At 37.6% G+C, this 18,770-nt stretch overlaps 1 protein-coding gene across 11 annotated transcripts in view; it reads left to right on the top strand.

Annotated features, from left to right (window-relative positions):
• Stk33 (serine/threonine kinase 33) overlaps positions 1-16,085 on the top strand; it is a 162,110-nt gene extending 146,025 nt beyond the window's left edge. For all 11 annotated transcript variants that reach the window (XM_070035256.1, XM_070035255.1, XM_070035251.1 and 8 more), the window contains one exon: positions 15,270-16,085. In XM_070035256.1, the coding sequence (XP_069891357.1) occupies positions 15,270-15,476 (207 nt within the window). In that variant the 3' untranslated portion in view covers positions 15,477-16,085. The remainder of the gene's footprint in view (positions 1-15,269) is intronic.
• The last annotated feature ends 2,685 nt before the right edge of the window (positions 16,086-18,770 follow it).

The following is an 18,770-nucleotide window of genomic DNA, read 5'->3' as shown; positions in this document are numbered from 1 at the left end:
TATCTTTAATGAATATAAAACACACATATCCTAATGACAGGTCCTGCTATTATTCAATAAGTTCATGTTTATACTATGGTAATGATTATTTTCAAATAATTTTTGTCAGCCTTGTTATTTAGACATGCGCTCTCTGGTAGTATTCATCAAGAAATAGATCACTCTCAGTTTTGTTCTGCAAGTTTCTAAAAGAAGTCTCATTCTGCATGTGTGTGAGCAAGCAATGGTGCATTCTTCTGGACTGGGTCAGATTTCACCCTATTAGTCTCTCTCCACATATGCTTCTCTGCAGACTACATAGAATTGAAAAGGAGATCCCTCATAAGAGTTTTAGACTATTCTGAGGCAAACACAGCCCCACCTAACAGGATCCATATTTTAAACAAGAGCTAAAAGATATCACATAAAGAAAACTTTTCTGTAAACATAAACAAATGAGGTGTGATGTCTTGAACAAACTTGGTCAATTGTCCAATTAATGGACAAGAATCTAGAATTAATCAAAATGGTAAATTATATTAATAAAAAAAGAAAAGAATGAAGGTGTGTTCAGATTTAATGATCCTGGCCACAATTCTACTTCAGGATACCTGTAGTTGCTGGAATGATGGAAGTCCACTACCATGTTTTCTGTTGAGATGGCATCTCATGGACTTTTCTGCCTAGGCTGGCTTGAAATCATAAACCTCCCAACCTCAGCCTCCAGTATAGCTAGGATGACAAGAGCAGGTTCTTATAAAATTAGACATAAAGGATAATATAATAATTATATTTTTCCTAGATGATACATAAACCAATTACAAATTCTATAGCTTGGTACAGTGCAAGAATTATTATTTCAGACTCACAGGTAAAATCTGGCATGCCACCTGTTTTACCATTTTACCAAATGTTTAATTGGAACATAGTCAACTCATTCATGTTGCCTATGGAAATTTTCATACAATACCACCAGAGTTAAACATTTAGGACAGAAACTATTCCTGGTCAGCCCAGGTGGAAAACGTGGTGAGACTACATCTCAGTCGAAGAAGCTGGGCATGACTGCATTTCTGTCATCACAGCAACCATAGGAATCCTAAAGTAGGAAAATTGTGTTCCATGATCATTCCTGAGCAAAATAACCAGTACAGCCATGTGCCAGTAATCCTGGATACTCAGGAGACTTAGATATGAGGGTGGATCAAAGCCAAAAAGAAAGTCTGTGAGACTATTATCTCCAATAAACTACCTGCCCCAACCAGGAGAAGTGGAGCTCTAGCTCAAGTGGTAGGGCACTAGCCTTGAGCAAAAAATGCTCAAGGACAGCTAGCTGTGCGTGCGCGTGCGCACACACACACACACACACACACACACACACACACACACACACACACACACATACACACACACACACTACAAAAAAGGGTTGGCATGACTTAGCAATGGAGATTCTGCCCAGTGACCCTGAATTCCAACCCCAATGTCAATACCACCACCAAAATGCATAGATTTTATCAACAGGAAGAATTTTCCATTCTCAGAGCTTTTCAGCAGTGGAAACGTTGTTCCATGGGTAGCAAACTCCCTCCTAATCGCTGAACATAGTCAAGCAGACTTGGTATGTACTATAGCAATTTAGTTTATCAAAATTATTAATTAAACACAAGTAGCATTCTCCAACTTCTCGGTGAGATTTTGAAGTTATAAAGTAAAGCTTAGTCACACTATACTGCTGCAGTCCTCTAGGTGCCCAGGAGCCAGCTTGGAAGCACTGAAAAAGACCCACCATGGAGCCCTGGTAGGAAACAGGTAGAGCCATGATGGACAGGGCAGTTCTGCCACTAGCCTCAGATGCATCTTAGTGTGAGTTCAAAGGAAATCCAGTTGGGAATCTCAATGTGATCCTAAGTAGCATGAGAATAACAGCAAACACAGAGCCTGACACAGTGTCACAGATGTGAGAACCATGGGAGTCAAGAGAAGGACAACCTGGAAAGAGATAACAAACTTAGCAAGTGTGCAAATTACAGTGTAGAAGTACAATATGAAAGAATGAAAAATCAGGCAATGTAACTCTTCCACAGGTCAACAACTTCACAGTAAGGGATATTAATGATAGTGAAGTGGTTGAAATACAAAGAACTCAAAAGAATGATTATAAGACTTACAAACAAAATTAAAAAGAGCACATATAAATACTTTAATGAATTCAAAGACAATACAAATAAAACACTGAGTGGATTCAATGAGGACACATGTAAGCAGCTAAATGAAATAAGGAAGACAACATAAGATATGGAATGAAAACTCTAGAGATATGGAAATCCTTAAAAATATCCCATTGAAATTCTGGGAATGAACATATATATAGATATATATATATCTATATATCTATATATATGAACATATATATAGATATATATTTATATATATAAATGTGTATATAATATGTATATATGATATACATATTATATGTATATATAAAATGTATATAAATATATATAAATGTGTGTGTGCGAGTGTATGTAAGTCAAAATTTAAAAACAATTGAAAGCTCTCTACCAACTGAATTGACCAAGTTGAAGACATAATATCAGGGCTTTAAGACAAGGAAGAGGAATTTTAACATTCAGTTAAAAAATATGGAGAGAACATGTAAGAATTCTGGTATAACATTAGAAGACCAAACTTATGAATCATGAACCTACAAGAAGGAGAAAGAGGTTTGTACTTAGTAAATCTATTAAACAAAATAGTAACAGTTTCCCAAATCTTGACAAAGAGACGGTCATCCACTTGCAGGAGGCTTTTTAGACACTGAACGTGGGAGACCAGAAAAGAACTTCTCAAAGATATATTAAAGCTAAACATTAAGTATGCAGAATAAGGAAAGAATATTGAACGTCACAAATGCCACAAATCCGAACAACATGTTTTTTTTTTTTACTCTAAAAGTAAAGAAGGCATAAAGTGACCCACATCAAGCTTTGAAAGAAAATAACTGCCAACACAGATCACTCTATCAAAACTAGCCTTTGTAATTGAAGGAGAAATATAAACCTTTTGTGATAAGCAAAGATTGAAGGAATACATGACCACTAAGCTAGTGCTGTACAAGATACTTAAAAGATCTTACCAAAAAGGAAGATAAATGTCAATTATAAAAATATAAGAAAGAATAATTCTCACAAAATGAGTAGATAAGCAGATGAAGACAATGAAATAATCAAACATTATGAAAACACAAATGACAGGAATGACTACATGACTTTTAATTATAACTCTGAATGTTAATGGTCTCAGTTAAGCAGTAAAAAGACACAGGCTTACAGGTTGGAATTAACCCCACCATTTGTTGCCTACAAGAAATGTGCCTCACTAGTACAGACAAATACAGGCTTAAAGTGAAGATAGAAAACTAATTCCAAGCTCAGTGGCAAAGCGCTTGCCTAGCAAGTGCAACGTCCTGGGTTCGATCCCCAGTACCAAAAAAAAAAAAGAAAAGACAAAAAAAAAACAGTTAAAAAAAAAGAAAACTAATTCTAAGAAATTTGAGCCTAAAAGCAAATAGGAGTAGCTATATTCATATCTGACAAAACAGATTTCAAATAAAAATTAATCAGAAGAGACAAAGGCCACTTTATATTGATATAGAATATACCAATTGTTAGGCACATATGCACCAAACATTGGCACACACAGTTTAATACAACAAATGGTTCTGTACATAAAGTGCAAATAGCACAATAAAAGTGACTTACTTCAGTTTCCATTTCTTACAAATAGATCATACTTACAAAACAAAAATCAATAGATAGACAAGTGCTAGTGGTTCACACCTAGCTACTCAAGTGGCTTAGATCACAGTTTAAAGCCATACTGGGCAGAAAAGTCCATAAGACTCCATCTCCAAAATGAACAGCAAAAAGTCAGACTGGAGGTGTGGCTCACATGGTAGCACACCAACTGAACAAACAAGGAAGTCAAACATGTACAAAGCTAGGCTAAAACCCTAGTACTGGCAAAGGCAAAAAGGAAAATCAAGGAAATTTCAGAATTAAATGTCAGTGTATATTAAATGGACATAACATATCCACAGAATATACCACTCAAAAGCTCAAGAATACATAATCTTCAGTCACCTCTGGAGCTATCTTCAAGGCTATGAAGTATACTCTAACAAACACAAAAAAATGGAAACAATCTCCTGTATTTTATCAGACCACAATGGGATAAAGCTATAAATCAATAGCAATAAAAACTACCATTCAAACATATGGGGACTGATCAATACACAATGAATGATCAGAGGGTAATGAATGAAATAAGAAAGTAAATAAAAATTTCTAGAATAAAGTAAAAATGGACACACAAATTTTGTGACACAGCAAAGGCAGTGCTAAGAGGAAAGTTTTTAGCTATGAGCAAGTAAATAAAAAAATTCTCAATTAAATAACTTAATGATGCAATTCAAACTCTTAGAAAACCAAGAACAAGCCAAAGCAAAATGAGTAGGCTCAAGGAAATAATAAAGGTCATAGCAGAAATTAATGAGATGGAAACCAGAAATTAATACCAAAATATCAATGAAGCAAAAAAATTGTAAATCTTTGAATAGATATTATTGAGAACCCTAAACATACTAATCAAAAAAATAGGAGAGAGCCCAAATTAATCAGAGATGTAAAAGTAGATGCCACAACAAATACCAATGAAGTCTCAGTGGTTCATTAGGGAATACTTTAAAAACATATACCCTAACAAAATGGAAAATCTAGAAGAAATGGAAAAGTTTCTAGACACATATGACATACCTAAATTTACCCAACAGGACATAAACCATTTAAATAGCTCTCCATAGAGCTTAATGAGCAAATAAATTGAAGCAATAATAGTCTCCAAATGAAGAAATGCCACGGCCCAGAGGGATTCACTGGCAAATTCTAGCAGACCTTTAAGAAATAACTAATACCAGTGGCCCTCAAATTATTCCATAAAATAGTAAAGAAAGACTACTACCACACTCATTCTTTGAAACAATCATTGCCCTGGCACCAAAACCAGATAAGACACAACAACAAAATTATCAGCCAATTTCTTTGATGAACATAGACTCAAAATAGGAAATGAAGAAGTCACATTATCTATATTAGCAAATAGCATTAGTAAATATGTTCCTTTGCCTAAAAAAAATATAAAGACTCCACACACAAAAAACTATTACATTTGATTAACACTTTCAGCAAAGTAAGAGAATACAAAGTCAATATGCAAAAATAGATGGGTTTTTATATATACCAATAATGAATGGGCCAAGAAAACAGTCCCATGTACAGTAACTTCAAGATATGCCTGGAAATAAACATAACTAAGGAAGTTAAAGACCTCTACAATGAAATCTATAAAACACTGAAGAAAGAAATTGAAGTATATACTAGAAGATTGAAAGGCCTTCCACCTCCCATGTTCATGGATTAGCAAGTCTGATTTTGTGAAAATGGCTAGATTACTGAAAGTAATCTATGGATTCAGTGCAGTGTCCATCAAAATTCCAATGCCATTCCTAAAATTCATATGGAAGCAGAAAATACTCCAAAATAGTCAAAGCAATCCAGAGCCCAAAGAGCAATAGTCTGTCACAATACCTGACCTGAAATTGTACTGTGAAGCTATAGTAATAAAAATAACGTGGTACTAACACAAAAACAGGCATATTGACTAACTGACTAGAATAGAATACTCCAAAAATAAGCCCACACAGGTACAATCATCTGATTTCCCACAAAGGTGCCAAAGATTATCTTGGAGAAAAGCCTCAAATGAATGGTGTTGGGACAACTGGATATTTACAGTTGAAAACTGAAACTAGACCTCAATTTCTTACCCTGTGAAAAAAAATCAATCCAATATGCAGCAAAGAGCTTGGAGCCATAGATGAGCCTATGATCTTAGCAACTTGGGGAACCCATTGGTGGGTTATGTCTTAAGGACCACCCAGGCAAAAAGAGGCATGTAAGATTCCATCTTAACCAATGACTGGGTACAGTAGCATGTGCCTGTCATCCCAAGTGATGCAAGGAAGCACAAGCAGGAGGGTTGCAGGCCCAAGCAGGCCCAGATATATACCAACCTAAAAGGCTGGAGGTGTGGCTCATGTGTACAGCACCTGCCTAGCAACTGGGAAGCCCTGAGCTCAGTCTCCAATATCGCACACACAAAACAGCATCAAAAATCTTACATAAAATCTTTGAACCTACGAACCTAAATCTTTGAAACTTGGAAACTTGAGGAGGAAAATATAGGACAAATACTTGAAGATATAGGCATAGGCAATGACTTTCTGAATAGGACTCCATTTGCTCAGGAAATACAATTGACAAATGAGATTACATCAAATTAAAAGGCATCTGCATATTGAAGAAAATAATTAACATGCTGAAGAAACAACCTAGATTTGAGAAAAAAATCTTTGCCAGCTATTCATTGTACATAGGATTAAAATCCATATTATATAAAGAGCTCCAAATACTAAGCACCAAAAGAGCAAGTAATTAGTTAATAAATGGGCAGATGAATTAAACAAACAATTCTCAAAAGAAGTATGAATAGCCAATAAATACACAAAGAAATGATCAACATCCTTAGTCCTAAAGGAAATGTAAATCACAACTACATTGAGGTTTCATTTTACCCCCGACAGAATGGCAAACATCAAGAAAACAAACAGTAACAAATGTTAGGTGGATTGTAAATCCAACCAAATGCTGTTGGTACATTGTAAATTACTGCAGCTACTATGGAAATCAGTATGGCTGTTGCAAAAAAAACCCCCAAAAACACTAAACCCTAAATAAAACTACCATATGATCCTGGCAACCACTTTTGTGCAGGTATCTGAAGGAATGTAAGGCAGCAGACAATAGGGATACCTGTAAACCCATGTTTAGCCAGATTTGATCATACTTCCACGGTTTTAGTACACTTTTATTTTTTAATGTTATATGTGCCTAAGCACAGAACTCCACGTATCATCATCATTTACAAGCACAACCTCTGAAAAAAAAAAAGCACAACCTCTGGATCTAGGCTTCTACAATCCAACGCCTAGCCTTACTGATTACAAGATTTACGAGGGTGCACAAGTCTCTAGTCCTCCTTGGTTCTACCAGTGAAGCAGGAATCATGTCCTCAACTAAGGGCTGAATGAAATCATTGATATTATGCTCTTGATACATGGTAAGTACTCATTAAGATTGTTATTACTTTTATTATCTCATTACTGAAGACCTTGAATAGAATATTACTAAAGTTTCTTTTTTCCTGGTCCCATCAAGGTTCCTTTGAGTATAGATGTTGGGATAAACTAATATACCAAACTAATAAACTAATATACAATTTTTAAAGATAATAGAGAGATGCTTCTGAGTTTTATGAGGGTCCTAGGGTATTATGGAAGACTGGATTATCATTTAAAACTTTAAGCCCTCCTCAAAAGAGATTTGAACATTGATACTCTTTGCCATTTGTCTTTACCATTCTCCCTGGTAGATCAGAGAAAGGCTGTTTCCTCAACCACTAAGTTGGTTTGGTTGTGTGATTACTTTGATGTAAGCCAAGGCCTTAAATACTTTCACCAATCAGCTTATCTCTTAGGTTTCCATCTCTGGCCAGTAAAACACACCCACAGAGTGCCTGCACAGCTCCTTGTACTATGAACATTTTTGGAGCAGAGGTATACTTAATCCAAAGCCTGATGTGCAGCATAGCAAGTCCAAGCCTTGTAGCTTAGTAAGAAAAATAAATATTTATTGTAAGACACTGAGATTTTTGGCAGTATTTGTCATGTAGCTTTGTAGAAAATAGTTAACATATAAGACTTAAAATGCTGCCTTCCCCCACCTCCTTTTTTTTCTCAGTGCTAGGCATCAAACCCAGGTACTCTTTTGTGTTAGGCAAGCACTCTACCACTGAGCTGTACCTGTAGCCCAAACTGCATTCTTTGACAAGGCCTATTAGCAAGACTGGCTTTTGACTGGCATTGAAAACTAGAATGTTAGATGCTTGCTTCAACTGTGTCTAAACTGTTGGTGCAACTATATGGTTTATGCTAATGTCCTGCTTTCCTTTGAGGAGTGTGGGCTTTTAGTATTACCAAGCAGAGGCTGTCTTTGTGACCATACCCCTGTGACACATACTCTGTGTTCTGTGTTTCTTAGGAGCATCCCTGATAGGTAACAATTCATACATGCTGCCATAATTTATTTCAGGTGGATGAAGTGTATTCTGAGTGACTGTACTGGGGAAAAACACTTGGATGTTTATTCCTGGGTTCCCTAGACTTCACCCTAAGTATCTTTTCTAAGTCACAGCTTATAAGTCCTACTGGTGAATCATCACACCTGGAGGTAACCTTAGGGACCTTGTAAACAGTTGTGTAGTTGAACTAACTAACCAATACAGGTACAAATAACTAATTGTGCTACCATAAATTGACCCGTGTCCAATTGTCTTATCCTGATTGTAATGCTAGTTGCTAGTTTGGATTCATAGACGCCTATAAATATCAAATCTTTTGTGTTAAAAGTACCTTGAATTCCTACTTTTCCACACAAGCAATTCCTGTACAAGGTAAAAGTTTTACCACCAGCTTAGCCAGCTTCCTATGTTGAAGAGATGTGTTTAGTCATTTTAGTCATTTCCCTGCCCTCTCAAGCATGACTTTTGTCCAGCTTCCATCATGGTCTATAGCTATTTGACTATGCTATGGACATCTTTTCCCTATGGAGTGCTAATTGGGTTGAATTATAACAAATAATGCTTACATTCTAAATGTGTTCCTTTAGTTCCCCTCAGGAACCTTGCTTTTACTTTGACTTGCTTGCTTGCTTACAATGGTGCTCTGCCACTGAGCCATGCTTCTATCCTGGCCTTTTGGTGCATACTCAGAGATGGAATACTGCAAACTTTTCTGCTCAGCCTAGTTTTGAATTTGAATCCTCCAGGTCTCAGCCTCCTGAGCAACTAGGATTACAGGAATGAGCCATTGCCACTTAGCATTTTTATGTTTTGGTGGTGGTAGTAATGCTAGTGTTTAGTTTTGGTTTGATTTGGTTTGTATTCACATTTAAAAGGTATTGTTCCACTGTCTTCTGGCTTTCGGGTTTTTGTTTTTGTTTTTGTTTTTTTGCCAGTCATGGGGCCTGAACTCTGGGCCTGGGCGCTGTCCCTCAGCTCTTCAGCTCAAGGCTAGCGCTCTACCACTAGAGCCACAGCGCCACTTCCGGCTTTTCTTTTTTCTGTTTATGTGGTGCTGAGGAATCGAACCCAGGGCCTCATGCTCGCAAGGCATGCACTCTACCGCTGAGCTACCTTCCCAGCCCCCGGGTTTTTGTTTTTATTAATGAGGAGCAGTGACAGGTGGAAATATTCTTTCTGCATGTATATTGTACTCCTTTTCTCTGGATGACTTTAAGGCCTTCTCTTTTATCTTTGCTAGTTAATTAAAGAGTCTGCTGGATTTATCTGCCTGGGCTGGTTTTGAGCCATGATCCTCAAATCTCAACCTTCTGAATAGCTATGATTATGGGCATAAGCCATCTGCATCTGACAAAACTGATTTGTGTTTTAAAAAGAAACAGGAACTGGGTGCTGGTGGCTCATGCCTGCAATCCTAACCACTCAGGAGGCTGAGATCTGAGGATCATGATTTGAAGCCAGCCTAAGCAGGAAAAGTCCGTGAGACACTTATCTCCAATAAACCACTAGAAAAGTGGAAGTGGCTCTGTGGTTCAAGTGGTAGAGCGCTAGCCTTGAACTGAAGAGCTGAGAGACAGCACCCAGGCCCAGAGTTCAAGTCCCATGACTGAAAAAAAAGGAAAAAGAAAAAGAAACAGGATAGGATAAAAGGATTGATTGAGTGGGGTATGACACAAGGGAATTTTCTGGAGGAATTGTCCTATGTCTTGCCTGGGGTATTAGTTATAAAGATATATGCAGTGCATTTGTCAAAACTCCTCCAACTGTCCACTTGGGATTTGTTTATTTTGCTGCATATAAGTAATATCTGAACTATAAAGAAAAAAAAGATATTTACACCTTTCTCAAAATTTGCAAGTTACATTGTATTTTCATTAACTTCACCTAAGAGCCAAATGTTTCTCTGGGTAACCTTGTAAAAAAGTTGATTTCTCTTCTTACTTTTTCCCCCCTTCCTCCTTTCTCCTGGAAACTACAGAATCATGGGATAAGATGGGTGACTACTGCAAGCAAAACTATAGCAAAAAAACTTGTTTCGGAATTTTGTCATTTGGACTTAATGCAGGCCTATAATTTGAATGTGTGACTCTAGAAATGGTTGCTATGGTGATAAACCATTTTGCTTAAATAGCATGTATTTTACTCAAAATTCAGAGAAATGGTAACAGTTTGTAGTAATCATACACTGGTATTACTTTGCAAGGATATGCCTAGAGCTACAGGTTTTGCATCCATTATCACCAGATAAGTTCACCAGATTAACGTTATGCCAGTGAATAATGCAATGTGTATATTTAGCCTGATTTCTTGTTACATATCTTCCCTCACACACGTGGAACCTCCTTTTCAAGATTAATAATATGAGTTGGGGAAATCAGGCTGAGGGTACTGAATTACAAGAAGGTGAAACTGGAGGAACCTTGTAAGGCTATCTTTTCTACCATTCAGTCTCAAGTAGGCCGAACTATTCTTCAACTGTCCCAGATGGTGAGAATTCATCAAAGATGGACGACAATTGAAAGTCTGCTTGGGGCGGCCCCTACCTCCACCATTTTGCCTGACTGTAGCACTCAGAGCTGCCCTGTAGCTCCAAGTACTGCATATGTGCCCCTTCTTCTTATAGATTCTGATATGTGTGTGTGTGTGTGTGTGTGTGTGTGTGTGTGTGTATACACACACACATACATACATACATGCATACATACAGTACTTATATGTAAAGACTTCTCTATCCACTACCACAGCTCCCAGACATTAATAGCCAATATATAAATCTTCACTGGTCTCTTTTATCTTTTCAAGCTAGTTGCAATGTTTTAGGTATGACTTCATAGTTTTATTTAAGGATAAAAGGATCTTTTTCTTTGATATCTAAAATACCTTTCATGTAACAATAGTTTTTCTTTTTTCTTCTCTTACTATCCTTACATAGTTGTACAAAAGGGTTTCAGTTTATGAGTGCAAAGCATCTTGATCAATGTAACCCCTTCCTCCATCTTCCCCCATCTCTTCCAACCCTATTAATCTCCTCAAGTTACTTGGTTCCATTGACTATTATGACCCACCCTTCCCCTCTATTCATCCACCATCATCCCCTTGACTTCCTCCTCTTCCAATAACACATATTTTAGTTTTCTGATATTTATTTTGTTAAACTATAAGTAAATTGTTCAGATGAGTTACACCATTGCAGACCTCCCCTGAAAATACCACGACAGTAAGGTTTTCTTGCTTACTGTGCAATGTTGCTTTATATGCAGTGTCTTTAGTCCACGGCCTGTAATGATTTTTGCATCCTCTTATGTTCTGATGCATGGATGGCCAACATCTCATGATGGTCATTTAGGATCGTCTGCCATATAACTGAATATTAAAAGTCCCTTGTCATCTTTATGCCCCTTTCTATGGTCTTAGGGGAGCACTTGTCCTGTTTGCCTTTTATGACCTGCAAGATCTCTTAGTCTTTCCTTTCTGGGCATATTCCTGGGCCATGGTCTGCCTATCTAGGCTCCTGTTATGGTGAGGATGATAGCTTCTTTCCCATGAACTTTTCTGTTCTGGAACTGTGATTTTCCCAAACTCAGCCTCCTTAAACAGCTGGGATGGGAGATTTGTGCTACCATGTCCAGCTATTAGTTGAGAAGGGATCCTGCATATTTGCTGGGGCTGTGATTCTTTTTATTTCAGAATCCCAAGTAGCTAGGATTATAAGTGTGAGCTACCAGTGCCTGGTGGAGTCTCAGAGTCTTTGGAAAAACTGTAAGAATTCTGCATCATAAACTGAATGCAACACAAGTGAACAGAGAATGTTATGGTGTGTGTGCGCACAAACACAATATCTTACAAGTTAAACACACAAGCTTTTACATACTGCAGTAAACCTTTGTAAAAATGTCTGTATATTTGCAATGATGTTTTCAAGGAGAGAAGGAAATATTCTGATTTCCTTCAGTGTAGCTATTTTTAAGCCAATCTTGAGTCCTAATTAAAATGTGGTTATCTAGGAAGTGGCGCTGTAGCTCAAGTGGTAGAGCGCTTGCCTTGAGCTGAAGAGCTGAGGGACAACACCCAGGCCCAGAGTTCAAGCCTCACGACCGACCAAAAAAAAAAAATGTGGTTATCTATGTTAACTTAGCATGTATTAAACACCAAATTGACAATAAACAGCCCTTATATGCTAAGAGTAAAAATATAAGATTGGTACAACTGCAATGAGAAGTAACATGGAGATATTTTTTAAAATTATAAATCTATGTGCCTTTCCACTTATAAAATATATATTCTAGATATAGTGAAATATATATATATGTATATGTACATACATATATATGTTACACGAGTCTCAGGGTATTCACAGAATTATTTGTTCTAATGAAAAGTAGTTTCTTCCATTGTGAATGAACTGGCCATAGAAATTATGTACATCTTCACATGAGAACTATTGCCAGCTAGAAAATGAATGAGCATTCTTTATGAACTGACCTGGAAAAAAGTATTCATATTGGACTACTATTTGGGCAAATATTTGAAAGAAAGCATATAGTTCGATGGATGGAGTTGTGCCATATGAAATCACTATTATTAAACTAATTTTGACTTGCAAGTAATGGAAATGACATACTTGCATAAAGAAACATGGACTCTCTAGAAGTGTACACTTTAAATTGACAGGATTGGTTATCTTTGATAGGGATAAGATTGAATTAACTAGGGAGACTAGGAGGAGATTTTGAACATTGTAAATATACTTTTAAAATCACTAAAATTATAAATACATGTAGTTGAGGAATGTAATTTTGTCACATTTTGCTACATAATGAAATGAATATCATGTTTCTACACCAAAATAATTAGGTATTTCTGTTTAGGTTCCTTTTTCCTTCTACTTTTTAACAAAAGTTCTGAGAGTTCTATTAAGATGCTATGTTGAGGCAGATTGGGTGGGGGGGGGGTGGCAGAATCTCCATCCCTTTATCTCTAGCCCTGCTCGTAGAGGCTCTTTCTGAATATATCTTTGGGTTGTAGCTCTGAGTCTACTTTAAGGACTCAAGTGCATTAACAAATGGAACAATGCAGACGAATGGAAACTTAGCCAGCTATGAATATGAGAGAATTAAAAAGCAAGTGATTGAATCCCTATTCATATTTTATAGAATATTATTTGTAGTTCACATGTAGGAAAACATTTTCTCAACTACTTAATTAATAACTCAGAATACAAGTCGAAATGTCAAATGAGAGGAAAGGTTACACTTAGATTTGACTTTTAATAGGATTTGTATATAACGTTAATGCAGTTTTATAAACTGAAAATTCCAGATAGGTTCCATATATTAGACACTAGGTCTGTATTAAACCAGATACCAGAATATGTTGTATTTTCACCTACTGCTGGACATGTGCTTTCAATGAAAGGACACAACCTGTATTAGTAAGTGTTAGTGAATTTTAAATGTTTTCTGCTTCTTCAAAGAGTATGTGGAAGCAACTCAGAAGTTTTCTTAGGAGAAAAGGAACTTTTTACATTTCAAAATTTATATAAAATAGTTTTCAAGCTATAAAATGCTTTTTATGCTCAAGATTCACATACATTGATGTGTGTATGTGTGTGTGTGTGTGAATGTGCATATGTGTATGTGTATGTTGGTACCAAGGCTTGAACTCAGAGCCTGGCCACTGTTCCTTAGTTTTTTGGTCCTCTAACAGTTGATTCATGGTTCTTTAGTGAAGATAGGAATCTCATAGATAAGAGTCTCAGAGACTTTCCTGCCCAAGCTGGCTTTGGACTGTGATTCTCACATTTCAGCCTCCTGAGTAGCTAGAACTACAGGTCTAAGCCACTGACACCAGATATCACATACACTGTTATAAAGTCAGATGTGATAGATGTTCTGAGGAGGTGCATGTTTAGGAGATGTCTGCAGTAAGCATGTGTTGGGTAGATCTGCTCTTTCTTGAAATCTAGGCATAAAAGAGTATATAAATGACCCAGTTTGTTCCAAACCTGGGAACTCATTTATTCACTGAGCAAATAATGTACATTACGTGCCTACTACTGAGTATAAAATATCATCATTTCAGAAGAGTTGACAGAATAATCAAAGAAACATCCGATCAATTTTTATTGTATTATGTGACCTCTTTTCACATGCTTTGAAAATTGTTAACCTGATTATGTTAAGTGGAGAACCCTTTCCCAGATCATTCTGTGTAGGTGAGAGCTTGCCATGTCTGCATCCCATGCCTTTTCTGGGGTATTTCCTACTTGTTCAGAACTCTGCCCAGCTTGAATTAAAAGGGATTGTTTTTTAAAATGTCCCAGGGTCAAAGTGAACTACTTCCCTCGTGACCATGTCCACCTCTGCTATGGAGTCAGGTAACCTGAGAAGTTAAATTGCCTATTAAAATCCTCCTGTTTGTTCAACCATGTATTAATGCTCATATAGTACTTATATGGCCACTCCCATGATTCCTTCTCAGAAATAGGTAAACATTTCCACCTTCACCAGTGGGGAATTGGGGCTCTTAAGAAGTCTGCAGACCTGGCCAGATAGTATGACAGAGTAGAAGCCAGTCCCTGGAACTCACAATGGAGAATGGGGAGAATGTTAGACAGGACTAGATATGACCAGATGAGGACCAGCTGTTTGAAACCAGGTTAGAAGAGTGGTCATGATGTCCTGGTTAGAGTATTTATGTAGAAATGTCTGGAAATCAGGAAAGATATTTTCAGTTACATCCAAGTGCACTTCCTTGTACAAAGGTTACTGACATTTCTTTTTATTTGTATTGCATGGGGATTGAAATTGAGCCTGCACAGTTTGCTCCACATCAAGCATAAACAAACTGGTTTGCTTAAAGATGTTTTTGTGCATTTAATAATAATTTTACAGTGTGACTAGTTGTATTTCAAATCTAGAAAGTGTCTATCTTGCAAATCCTGAACAAAGCATGTTTCTTGCTTCTTTGAGTTGGTATACATGTTTATGCATCTGAAAATTAATAACTTTAGCCTTTTCTTTCACTTGTAGTCCACTGCTGATGAAAAGAAGATCGTTACAACTAATAAGAAAGCAAATGCAGACAACTGGGGCTCTTCAAGCTCCAAATATAGCAAATTCCTCCCAGCTGAACTCAAAGAAGAACTAGAGAAAAACCCTGGGACTTCAAGCCAAGGAGTAGCAACCAAGCCCCCTGCTAAATCCACTTCTCTGTCTCGAGGCAAAAAAAAACCCTAAGATCCCCTCCCATGCTGAACTGTACAAAAACAAGATGCTCCTTCTAGTGCTAACAGGAGTATTAGAAGGGCAAGGATGGCCTTTTAACTCCACTGAGCCCTGCCATGTGTTTGTACCAGTTTAAAATTGAAGCTAGTTATCTCCAAAGCAGCGCAAACTGCACGGGGCATGACAGCCTCCAATCATCCTGATGGTTGCTGCAGCTGAAATCAACTCAAGGTATTTGAGGGTTGTTTAGGGGACAGATGCCCTTGGGGCATAGCTGTGGGCATACTTGCTCTGTTCTGTTTCACCTCCTTATATTTAGGCACAGTTATTTATAAGGAAAAACAAGAGGCCCAATATGGCAGTGGAAGGCCCAAATAATTATGTGCGCTTGCAGTAGAAGACTGTTAGGAAATGACTAACAAACCTGCTGCCCTAGGCAGAAGTGCTTCAGTCCTTTACATGTGTCCTTGTGATTTTAGTTGCTATAGATTGCTTAAGACAACTTATTTTAAACATAGAAATATAAGATGTTTTGTAACTGCTTGCCATTCACTTGCTGCTAAAAATATTGATTAAATCATTTCATTGTGTTGATAAAATCAATAAAAACCAGATGTTACATATGCATGGTAATTTTTATGTTACTAAGAGGTGAATATAATAAAGTCCTCTGAACTCTTAGACAAATTCTGAGGTTGGGCTGTGGCTGCAGTGGTAGGTACACATTTCTGGGAAAGAAAGACACTGGGGATAGCCATAAAAAAATATATATATATATCATTGCTCTTAGTATTGTAGGTTCTCCTTTCCACTTAGGAAAATATTTTGCCTCTCCATTTCCCAAGAAAATTGTAAATAAACAATTTGCATCTGCTTTTACCTTCATAAAGTAATACTTACTTTCATTCCAACCACCCATGTGATGTCAGTTCTCATCCAAAATGACCCACATCTGGCCAGCTAAGCAAGTCCTAGCTGCATGTAAATCTACTCGGTGGACAGAGGTAGTATAACTGTGCTTCTTGCTATTAATTTAGAAGATACCACTGTGGTTCAGAATGGGCTTTTCTGACTAAAGGGTTCTTCCGGTGTTTTTTGCACAGGCTTTCTGGAGCAAACTGCTAGTCAAACATGTCTAGAGTAAATTGTCTATATTTCATTTTAAATCTGGGATTGGTATGGTTTCTTCTAAGTCTGTCTCTCTCTTTAGAGTTGTTATTTGAAGACCTATGTGATCCCATCTACCATCTCCTGAGTTTGAAGTACTCTCTCAGGGGTTTCTGAGCCAGGCTTTGGAGCCTGTGCTCCGTCCTCTAAGGAGAATCCTGACCTCATAGCTAAGTACTTTCCTTTCCCATGTAGTACTCTTAGACACCAAAGAGAGAGCTGTGGTCCTGGCACTCCTGCCAGGAAAGAGCCAGAGAGTTGATTGCTGGTCTCCTTGCAGAAAAGTCGACCAAGACAGTGGATTTGTTTCTGCCCAGTCTTTAGGCCTGAAGTGGGAGTCCATATATTCAAAATGTTCTTACCTTCACAGTGATGCCATCTTTTGGGATTTCTTGTACATTTCTTTTGTACCTAAATTAGTGATTGTGCTCAGTAAGCCAGAGCAAAGATCCAGAATGGACCACATGTTACAGCATTGTGAGGGATCTGCCCCTTTGCCCCCCATATGCCAGGCCGGGCCAGCTGTCCTTACATCCTAAAACCTGTTCTCATCAGTGTCCTCGTAACAAAGGATTCTGTGCTACCTTCACTTTTATTTGTAGAGAATCATTCTGTTAGAATTTAGCTCATGCCTTCTGAGAGATTGCACATATGGTTTCTATTTGTTATTTATTTATATAGAATAGACATAGACCAGGCCATATCTGAACTTCGTTTTGCAGTTGATATAGCTCTTAATATCTGGGACTATGTGGCCTTACTTTCACCATTTGCTTTTAATGGCTGTGAAAGTAGTATCTCTTCCATTTCAGGTTGGCTTTTCACGGCCAATTGGCCACCCCTCAGACATCAACACAATCCCTCTGTCATCTTCTGTGCTTCACTGCCTGGAGAGCAGAGGATTCCAGGGGGGACATTCTGCCTGTGACAGCAGAGCAGGTTGATTTCCAATACTAGTCAATACACTGCCTTGAATACCGATAGGTCAAGGTAAGAGGAATATGAGAGAAAAAAAAAGGAAAGGAATGCAGACTTGGAACTGGGGACATGTTCAACTTAGGAAAACAGAAGATACCATCAAAAAGAAAAGATTGACTCACACCTGTACTCCTAGCTACTTAGGAGGCTGAGATCTGAAGATTGTGATTTGAAGCCACTCTGGGAATGAATATCCATGACACTATTACCTCCAGTTAACCACAAAAAATTATATAGATATAGATGTTGATATATATATATATATATACATATATATATGGATATATGGATATATATATATAAATATATATATATAAATATATATATTATCAGAAGTCTAGCTTTAGCTCAATGGTAGAGTAGTAGTGGAGAAAATAAGTTCAGTGACAGTACATGTTCAAGCTCCATTACTGGCATAAAGAAGAAAGAAAAAAGAAAAAAGAAGAAAGAAGAAGAAGAGGAGGAAGAGGAAGTAGGAAGAGGGAGGGGGAGGGAGAAAGGAGGAAAGGGGAAGGAGGAATGAGAGAAGGGGCAAGATGAAGACAGTACCATTAATAAGACTGTATGCCAGCACATGGCTCTTACATGCCTGGAGCAGAAGTCAGAGGAGAGAAGCACTGTTCATGGGATGCTTTGTTGCTCAGGCCAGGCTGAGATCAAATTAGCCCCCTCCATGGCTTTCCCACAAGAAAGACTAAAGACAAGTTGAAGAAACAAAGGGTAATGGCTGAGAGAGGCTGTGAGTTGAAGAGGTGGCCATGGACTAGTCTTTATATTTTAAGAAGAAATGATGTGTGGAAGGAGCAGGGGAGGAAAAGGAAAACATTTCTTGCTTATCACAGGAACACTTTGTTTAAATCATTCTATTTGACTCCAAAGTGAAATTCCAGGTTACACAGATCAAAAGCAACCAGTCTTGAAAATGAAGCTTTTAAAATTCCAGGCCTGCTGTTGTAACAGAGAAGAAAGGCTTTGTTCAAACACACATTCCCAGCAGTAAGTAGGGCTTTGAAATTGGTCAGGGAAGTTGTATCCTATAATGGCTGAGTTTGGCTGGAGACCAAGAAGCTGTGGCCTCTGAGAAATGATCCTGGGCTAGATATGTTCTGTTTTTTTCCTTCAGACCCACTCTGGAGCTGTCTTTGCTCTCTCCACTACAAG

The sequence above is a fragment of the Dipodomys merriami genome, unplaced genomic scaffold, assembly GCF_024711535.1.
Source record: "Dipodomys merriami isolate MVZ:Mamm:240054 unplaced genomic scaffold, mDipMer1.0.p SCAF_25, whole genome shotgun sequence".
Taxonomy (NCBI): Eukaryota; Metazoa; Chordata; class Mammalia; order Rodentia; family Heteromyidae; genus Dipodomys; species Dipodomys merriami.
This window is presented reverse-complemented; position numbering and strand designations above follow the sequence as displayed.